This window comes from Festucalex cinctus, chromosome 19 (assembly GCF_051991245.1).
Source record: "Festucalex cinctus isolate MCC-2025b chromosome 19, RoL_Fcin_1.0, whole genome shotgun sequence".
Lineage (NCBI taxonomy): Eukaryota > Metazoa > Chordata > Actinopteri > Syngnathiformes > Syngnathidae > Festucalex > Festucalex cinctus.
Genome location: NC_135429.1, coordinates 2,449,919 through 2,459,893, shown reverse-complemented (window position 1 = coordinate 2,459,893; position 9,975 = coordinate 2,449,919). Strand labels below are relative to the sequence as shown.

At 38.8% G+C, this 9,975-nt stretch overlaps 1 protein-coding gene across 1 annotated transcript; it reads right to left on the bottom strand.

The window, feature by feature from the left end:
• Positions 1–272: 272 nt before the first annotated feature.
• On the bottom strand, positions 273–9,677 carry matn1 (matrilin 1). Its single transcript, XM_077506924.1, has 12 exons — positions 8,994–9,677; positions 8,831–8,901; positions 7,211–7,380; positions 5,818–6,002; positions 5,556–5,720; positions 4,320–4,542; positions 3,861–3,983; positions 2,560–2,732; positions 1,210–1,441; positions 992–1,144; positions 825–905; positions 273–685 (listed from the first exon to the last, which is right to left on the bottom strand). The coding sequence occupies exons 3-12, from the start codon at positions 7,299–7,301 to the stop codon at positions 636–638; spliced, it is 1,476 nt and encodes a 491-aa protein (XP_077363050.1). The 5' UTR covers positions 7,302–7,380; positions 8,831–8,901; positions 8,994–9,677; the 3' UTR covers positions 273–635.
• Positions 9,678–9,975: the final 298 nt, after the last annotated feature.

The following is a 9,975-nucleotide window of genomic DNA, read 5'->3' as shown; positions in this document are numbered from 1 at the left end:
ATGTCTGGACTTTTTTTAGCTCTCTTATTTTCACATGCCTATCAAATTCGCTGAAGACTTTGAAGTATGAATACTTGTTTATAGGCTTCCTCAAATGGCTAGTTCAGGGTGTACCCTGCCTGTCATCGTCTCATCACAGCGTTATACAAAATGGATGGATGTATCATAATAATGAGTAAACTAACAAGTCTGTCCGGAGGGTCCCTGAGGTCCTGGTAGACCACATTTGGTGAAATCAAGTGTACGATATGAAAAAAAACAGAACCACAACCTTTGATATACTTCCTGAATCACCTTTATTTAGGAAAATAAACACCATGGTCGTACCCTTATTATTAGGCACCTTTATATTCATTTGCTTGTATTTTATACACAAGTGAAGGAAGTGAGGAATAGGACAGATTTAAAAAAAAAAAAAAAAAAGACAAATGAGCGAAAGTGACACTTTTTTGTGGAGGGGGTCAGCCATCAGCGTTTCCCTATGAGGGAAGACTTGTATTAACAAAGGCACAGTCTCCATGGCAACCGGTGCTTTTTTTTTTGTGTCCCAGGAGGCCGAGTGTGGTGGTGGTGGTGGTGGAGGAGGAGTGAGAGCTGGTCTGCAGGTTTCATGGGGAATTGCGTGATGCGAGTCCTCACACGATTTTGTTCTCCAGCAGAGCGATCCTCTTGGACATATTCTCGAGTGAGATGCTTGTTAAGGTCAACAAACAACAGCAACACGAATAATAATAATAAAGTAAGCGACATTTTCAACAGTGTGACCAAAATGGCAGACTTCCTGTTTCTTTTCCATCCCATAGCTCTTGCAGTAAAAAGGATATTTTTCTTTGTTAGTGCCTGCAGGGCTTCTTCTATTTTCTTCTGGAACTTAACCAGGGAGTCACACTCGCACGGGTCCTCCTCTGTCGGGACAGGAAATTAAAAAGGAGTTGAGATGACATTTTAGAATGAGATTATAATGGACAGTGTGAATGCGGCGTCACGCAACCATGGCAGATGTTAATCTGCAGCTTCTTGGCGATCTGCGTCATGGCCTTGAAGTCCGCCGTGTAGAAGTAATGCTCGCCGGTGGGCTCCGAGGCGATCTCCTTCAGCTCGTCTTCCACCGCGTTGCCCACGCCCACCGCGTACATCTTGAAACCTGCCACACAAACATGACACCTTGACAGCAGTCTGGTCGATGAATGATTTCGTGCGTGTTCTCACCCATCTCCTTGGCCTTCTTGGCGGCGTCGCCGATGTAGTCCTGGCTGCGTCCGTCCGTGAAGACGATGCCCACCTTGGAGACGCCGGGCCGGGCGCCGTGGCCCATGCTGAAGCTCTTGTCGGTCAGGTAGCGCAGGGCCTGGCCGGTCATGGTTCCCCTCTCCATGTAGGCCATCTTCTTCACCGCCTCCTTCAGGTCCTTCTTGTTGTTGTGGCGGCCAAGCGGGAATTCCTGATGGCGCAGAGAGATTTATTTATTGATTTTTTAATTCCATCAATATTTTTACATTTTATTTGGAAGCATATTGCATTCACTTGAGAAAAATAACCTTTTTTTATGGGAGCTTTGTTGTTTTTTTTCCTTTTTTGGGGGGAATATTTTTTCTGTTTTACTGAATTTTTTCTAACATTAAAAGAAAAAATCCTCTGAAAAATTGTGGAGTGGGGGGGGGCAGAAAAACAGGGAGAAATAATTATTAAAAATAAAAAAATTACTCTGAAAAACAGAAGCTGGTGCTCTATTTTTCTAATTTTTCTCAATTTTTTTTTAAATAATTTACTCCCGTTTTTCTGAAAATGTTCCCCCTTTTTTTCTCAATTTTTTTAAATGAAGAAATATGCAGTAAAACAGGAAAAAATATACAGAATTTTTTTTTTTTTTTTTTAAACACAAAAACAAAGCTCCTCCCAAAAATAGTCAGAAAAACAGTTTTATGTTTTTCTGGTGAATGCAATACGCTTCTGTAATTTTTGACTTCTATGAATAAAAAAGAAAAAAAAAAAAAAAGATCCTACAACACTATTTTTTTTTATTGTAGTAAAAAACACACACACACATTAGAATTTAAAACAAAAATAAATTCTTTATTTTTCTTCTCAACAACATACTGAAAAAAACAATAATATAAATAAAATTCTATTTTATTTTTTTATTATAAAATACAACTTCCAATTCACTGATTCGGGTGCCTTTTTTTAGTTCAAATAATTTAAAAAAATAAATAAAATTTCCCAAATTAATTTTCATTGAAAAATAATGCGATGCGAGCAGTAGCACGTGTGACCTAAGTGAACATTTTTTTTTTTTTTTTTTTTTTGCCATAATAGAATAAAGTGTAATTGCACATCCACTACAGTAGGTGGTAGTGGCGCTCTCATTATCAGGGAGTGTGGAAGGATTATTAGCTCATCTTCAGAGGCGTATTTACAACTATTTTTTTTTAGACAAATTATACTGTTTATTGTGGCACAGAGTTGGGGGGTCGTGAAATATTTTCTTCTTCCTTGGGGGCAATATAAAATAAAAATAATTGAGAAGCACCGATATCATTTCATGTTGTGCATGTTTACCTGTCGGACCAAGCTGGAGTACTGCACCAGGCCAACGTGCGCTTTGTTGTCCGACACGTCCAGCTTGTCGACGATCTGGTTGATCCACTTCTTGACCAGCTCGAAGTTCTCGGGGCGCACGCTCTTGGAGCCGTCGATCAGGAAGACCACGTCCGTCGCGGAGTTGCTGCACGCTGGGTCACACGCACGCACATGTCAGAGAGTTGCAGGCTGGGCGGTTAGGCTAAAACTAACATATTTAGTTCACTAAAACTAACAAAAAATACATCAAATAAAAAAAAAACAAAAAAAAAAAACAATTTCGTTAACGAAATAAAATAAAAACAAAAATGCTTTTAAAAAAAAAAAACGAAAAGAAACTACAATTTGTTTACATAATTATAGCATAAATGTCTGTAATTTTAGTCTTTACTAATTAATTTACTGCATGAGCCTTTGGGGATGATTTTAAATGTGATTACAAGTACATTTATTATGATATTACCGGATTAAGGTGAAAGGAAAGTGTCATATAGCAGCAGCCAATAGAAAAGCACCTTCAGATGACGTCGCTTCCATGGTGTTTTTTTAAATATTGTGCACACTAATACATAGAAAACTAAAACTAATACTGAAGCTAACTAAAACTAAATTAAAAGTCAGCATATATTAAGTCACTAAAACTAATAAAACAAATTAAAACTAACTAAACTTAACCGGATACTTGACTCATTGAGCAATTTTCAGCAGTGAAAAGTTAATATTTTGCCCAGAATGAATTATTTTTCTTTAAAAAGTAATTTTTCGACTTGCTGTCGACTGATGATGTCATCACCTGTGCTGCGGAAGTAGGTCACGACCAATCATGGCTCAGTTTAGTGACCAAAACTGTTACTGTGGTACTGTTACTGTGGTAACTACATTATTTTTCATGTACGATTAATACCTTTTAAAAAGTAATTTTTCGACTTGCTGTCGACTGATGATGTCATCACCTGTGCTGCGGAAGTAGGTCACGGCCAATCATGGCTCACCTGTTGTCTGGTTTTGGTCACTAAACTGAGCCATGATTGGTCGTAACCTACTTCCGCAGCACAGGTGATGACATCATCAGTCGACAGCAAGTCGAACAATTACTTTTTAAAAGGTATTAATCGTACATGAAAAATAATGTAGTTACCACAGTAATTATAGACAAAATATTAACTTTTTACCGCTGAAAATGGCTCAATGAGTCAAGCATCTCTTGAAAAAAACAAAACTCAAAACGAAATAACTAAAATGAACGTTCCAAACTATAACAACCCTGGCTGACGACTCACCACTGCAGCTGCGGCCATCGTCCGTGAGGGTGAAGCCTTCTTTGCAGGCGCACTTATACGATCCGGGCGAGCTGACGCATACCTGCTGGCAGTCGTGGTCCCCGGTGGCGCACAGGTCCGACACTGTGTGCGTTTGCGTGCGCGGATTTGAGGCACACGGAGGAGGAAAATGGGGAGGGGTTAAAGGAGAGAAAAAGAACAAACTATGTCAGTCGCTGGCGTTTTAATGACCCACTGTGAGCTTGGAATGCAAGTGGATCCTTAAAACGGGAAGGAAATGACATCATCCTTTTGAAAGGGGCGTTTCAAATGAGATATAGAGCAGGTTACTGTTAGTGGGGCTGAATAATTCATGAAATTCAAGCAATTTTGAGGGAGGAAAAAAATGCCGAACCTTCCTTTCCTTTGTATCGACCTACTTGGACAAAAGTAAGGAAGCGTTCTTCGTCTCCTCCTTACCGCAGAAAGCCTCCTGGAACTTCTTGGTGAGCTTCTCGATGACGCTGTAGCTCTCCACGTAGTCCACGTGCTCGTCCAGGGGCTCGCTGGCCATCTGCTTCAGCGTGCTCATGTCCACGCGGCCCACGCCGATGGCGAAGATCTCGATGCCGGCGTCGCGCGCCCGCTGCGCCACGTCCTTCACGTTGTCCTGCGGGCGGCCGTCCGTCACGATGATGGCCACCTGGAAGTGTTTTTCACAGTATGAGGAGCAGCCATAGAACCGCTGAAGCACATTGATTGATTGATTTATTTATTTATTTATTTTTAAAGAGTAAATGTTATAAAAATTGTGACTACGAAAATGCCAGGAAAAGCCTCCTAGAACAGCTGCAATTTATTTGGAGGTAATCACAGGCAATTTAAATGGTTGCTGCTAAGTGTTGACTCCCACTTAACATGAGTTTGAACGTGATTGGCTGAAAACAGACACACCCTCTCAATTGAATTAAATAACTGTCGCTAAGAAACTATGGAGGACCAAAATTGACAAAATTAATATATAATAAATATAAAAATAAAAAATGAGATTCAACGAAATGTATTTTTTTAATCTTGCTTTTTATTTTTGTATTTATTTTTACTTCTTTTATTTATTAGGGATATATAAATAAAATATACTATTATTATTATATTTATATATTTTATATTATATATTCTATTTTGTAATATATATATATATATATATATATATATATATATACACACACACGGTTTTATTTTTTGTATTCAATTTTTGAATTATATTTTTATATCCATTTTTATTTTCACTTTTTATTTTTTAATTTTGGCAAATTTGGTCCTCCTTCAGAAGCTAACTAATTACGTAACTGTAAATACGTATTTGTAACTGTAACATCCTAATTGGCACAATTTCAACGTTACCAGAAGAGCTGAACTTTATTTGGGATTGATCAGAGGCACTGTAAATAGTGGCAGGCATGTTTATGAACATCGCCACACTGTAAGTAGGGTGTGCACACTTGTGCAACTACAGTTGTTATCTTTCTTTCCTCTCTACAAAAGATTATTTTTCTCCCCTACTGAGTTTTAATGGTGAAAAAAAGTTTTGAAATGATTTATCTCTCACAAACGTGGCATTTGAACAGGGGTGTGTAGACTTTTTATACCCACTGTCGGTATCGAATTACGTCAGGTGTTTTTTGACGATATGAGGTGACTGTTTGCGCGTACGACCTTGCTGATGTCCGGCGACTTGACGCGGGCGCCCTCGCTCTCGCTGAAGGCCACGTTGAGGGCGAACTGGATGGCCAGGCCCGTCATGGTGCCCGTGGACAGCGGCTCCACTTTGGTCACCGCTTTGATCAAGCCCGCCTTGGTGCGGTGCGTCTTCAGCGACACCTAAAAATCACAATCGCGGTCCACAAGGTTGGAGACGTATTCAAGTTTTTGTTTTTTTGGGGAGAAACGACCTTGACACGTCGCGCGAGCCACGTGCCTCGTTCTTGACGCGGCTAGCGTAGTTGACCACGCCCACCCGGGTGGCGTTGGGTCCCACGTCCAGGCCCTCGATGACCTTGGCCAGGAAGACTTTGACCTGCTCGAACTCGGAGGGACGCACGCTGCGGCTGCTGTCCACGATGAACACCAGGTCGGTGGGGCGCGTCTTGCAGAGCCCCGCCGCTGCACGTAGGGGGCGACAAAAAACACAACTGCTCTGCAACCACACACATACATTTTTTTTCTCCCAAGTGTGCTGAATGATGTCATTTGATGCCACTTTTTCCTTATATACTTTGTTCATGTTTTGGTTTGATTTATATATTGAAGTAAAGCAATCAACCAATATTGTGACCATTTCTAACGATTATGATAGAAGAGGCAATGAGGAAAAACAGATCAGAAATTGCATTAAAAAAAATAAATAATAATAAACAATAAACAATAAACAGTCAAGGTTGATGAAGCTACACAAATAAATAATATATTTGAAAATATTAATTAATAAATTAGACAAATAAAATGAAAATTAATGTGTATCAATGAATTACTATTTAAAATTAATTTAAAAAAGTTAATGTAAAAAAAATAGTATTACAGATAAAAAGCGAAATTATTTAAAAACAACATGAATAAATACAAACAGAAATAAAGTCTACAAATAACTAAATATATGAAATATAATGAAAGAAATTTGAATGAGTTGGCATGAAAACTGAAAGGGAGATGGCGCAACCAATGAAAACAAATGAAAGTAAGACGTAAAAATGGAAAACTGTCATCCAAAAAAATAACGAGAGTAAATTGAAAAGAAAATTTCACAACAAATGTGTTCTAACATAAATAAGTGCACAAAAAATAAAATGAATAAAATCTATCAATTTGTAGCATGACAGAGCTAATAAAAATAAAACAATAATTACAAAAAATGCTAGAACAAATCTAAATAAGTCAACTAAAATAAATTCCAAATAAAACACACACAAATTACTAAAAACTATAATATGAATTCAATGACATAATTCCTAATAATTAATTTAAAAAAAATCTATAAAAAAAAAAAACTAAATTCAAAATGGAATAAATGACCAAATAATAATAATTACTATAAATGATCATATCGTGTAAATCCAATTCAACGTGCGTATTTAACAGCCAACTCCAACCTCAGTTGAAGCCTCACCGATCTCCCTTCTCGCCCTTCACCTCCGTCCCTCCCGCCAACACAACACAACACTGCACACCATGCAGTCGATTCAATCCACTCCGACATCTCCGTCCACAAACCACTTTTCAGCACTCACTCACTTTTTGTTCACAATTATTCACTTTTTTTTTTTTTTTTTTTTTTTTTTTTTGTCTCAACAAAAAGTTTCAATTTGACCACTCACCCATGGCGGCGGCCGTGCGGAGGTCCACGGCGGCCTCGGCGCCCGTCAGGCACAGCGTGAGCGCCAGGAGCAGCGGCGGCGTCAGCGTCATGGCGGCAAGCGACGGCGAGGGGACGGAAGTCGGGATGCAGAGAGACGCACGCGCGGACGGACGGACGGACGGACGGACCCTGGCCACAGTGAGAATGAGACTGAGGGACTCTGAGCTGCAGGTTATCAATGCAAGTGCTTCACGCACACTCATAAGCCCCCACCCTCCAAACCCCCCCCGCCCTAACACCCCCCCTCACACACACCCTCTTTTAGTTAGCCATGTTTGTGCCTGACAGAGGGAAATACCTGCACTGGGAGGACCTAAAATGGTGGTCGGGGAAAGATAAACACACCTAGGTTGGACAGGTACGTTTGTGTGTTGGTACAGTACGTGCGTGTGCATGTGTGTGCGTGTCGGGGGGGTACAGGAGCAGCCGGGGTAAGGGCGCTCGGATTGCGCCAAATAAACAGCAACATGAATTCCTCTTTTCTCCACGCGTTCCCAAAAACGCCGCGAAAGGAAGTCGCAGGGGATTGGCGCGCACACACAGAGCGCACACACAGAGCGCTCACTGTGTGTCGCCACGTGTGTGCGTTTGAAGCTTTACAGCGGCACCTTGACTTACAAGTTCAATTTGTTCGCACAGCATTTGTATCACAAATCAGCATTGCGATTAGTGGTTGTAAAAAGTCTGGAGGGGTGTTTTACATTGCCTGGCGTCCCACAGGGGTCTTATCTTTGTCCACTTTTTTTTTTTTTTTTTTTTTTTTTTTTTAGTAACACGTTAAAAGAAACAAAACTATTTCAACTAAAGTTATACATTACAATAATCCTACCCCTTATTTTCCACTGTTTGGTTTTACATATTTCTCATATGACAGAACCTCAAACTGAGGACAAAAACAAAACTGTTATGTTCTGGGGTTTTGTCACTTTTCTTAATATTTTTTTTCCAAACAATGTTAAATTTTGACTTCTGAAATCTGACTTTCGTCTTACAACATTGCATTTTTTTTCTGAAAATATTGTTACCTAATAATTAGTTATGTTCCATCACGACTTTCTTCTCATCTCTCGTGACTTTTTGTAATTCGAGTTCTCGTAACGTATCAACTTTTTGATTTGGAATCTGACGCGTTTTTAAATATTTTTTTTTCATAATATAGTGGCTTTCATTTGAATGTTGTTACTTTTTTAAACATTAATATATATATATATATATATATATATATTTATTTATTTATTTTTTCCCCTCATTACAAAATATATATTTTTTGTATTATGATTTCTTAAAAAAAAAAAAAAAAAAAAAGTCAGACTTAATTTACAGGCTTTTTTGTTGTCCTAATATAAAGAATTTGACAAATTAGGATAGGAAAAATAAAGCAAACCAATGTTACGCAAACTTGAGGAAATCGTGTACGAATGATACAATATTAACACTTAGCATCACATTGGAAAACAGCACAATTTATGTACCCCATAAAACTTGAACCAATTCCGCTCAAAGTATTTGCCAAGTCTTTCGCTGGCAAAAACACTTGAGGGAAAAAAAAAGAAAAAAAAAAGGCAAACGCAAAACTCACGAAAGGTGTTCATAACAACGTTACGACGGTGTCCCGACGCTGTGGTGGCGGGTGGGCACCGCCGGGACCCCCTGAAGGTGTAAACACAAGACAGGAAAAAAAAAAACTTTCATCAATACATTCACATATACAGTACATATACACATTAATGGCGGCCACATACACGTGAAACAGAGAGCCTTCTTTTTTTACCGCCAACATCCCACCCAGACCAGCGCGCATTCCTCGAGCCTCCTCTTACACACACACACACACACTCTATCCACACACACAAGCTGCAATTGAGGATGCAAAAGTCGAGAGTAAGTGAACATACTTCAAAAACAACACGAGTGCATATATATGTAAATGTAAATGTAAATGTGTGTGGGTGTGCTGACAGGCCTGAGATGAAGAGGAGATTCCTGGAAAACGTGTCATCTCGGGGACGCACCCTGTTTGGCTCAGAAGGGAGACACAACGCATATGTTTGCACACGTATAGTGCAGTTATGTAACACACACACACACATACACAGGAGCATGCATCAGCAAAGCAAGCCTGCATGCGCACGCACACAAATGTGCACATACGCACATAAAAAATAAAGGATAATGATATGTTGAATCAGTAAGACTGCCAAATGAACAATTCTCAAAAAATAAAAAAATAGTGTGTATGTGAATCAATCTCTATTTTTATGTCTGAAAGGGGAATTACAAATAAAGTTTGATTTAATTTTGAGTTCAGAAAAAAAAAAATGAAAATGGGACAAAAACAAATAATTTGTTCGTTAAAACCTTTCCACCAATAATTGGACGTATGTGGGGCGAACGATAATCTCTCAAAATCTTGAATCATAATGCAAGGAATATTTACAAAAAAAAAAAAATCCTCATTAACTCATTCACTGCGATTGACGGAAAAATACGTCAAATGATGCATTTTTTTTTTTTGGTCTGGCAATGAATGTGTTAATAAATAACTAAAAAAATATATCAAAGTGGCCCTTGCAGCTTTCTATTTTTCTGTATGTGGCCCTCAGAGGAAAAAGTTTGGACACCCCTGCTGTACAATATATCAACAATTTATAATTGCTTCATTGATTTTTACCATGTTTAACTCATTCACTGCCATTAACGGAAAAAGACGTCAAATGATGCATT

Bases quoted from the DNA above. Each gene is read 5' to 3' on its own strand.
- matn1 (XM_077506924.1), bottom strand. From the start codon at position 7,301: ATGACGCTGACGCCGCCGCTGCTCCTGGCGCTCACGCTGTGCCTGACG. The intron at 5,721-5,817 runs GCACGTGGCTCG...TGTGATTTTTAG, and splicing joins CTAGCCGCGTCAAGAACGAG to GTGTCGCTGAAGACGCACCG. The intron at 906-991 runs GTTGCGTGACGC...CTGTCCCGACAG, and splicing joins GCAGATTAACATCTGCCATG to AGGAGGACCCGTGCGAGTGT.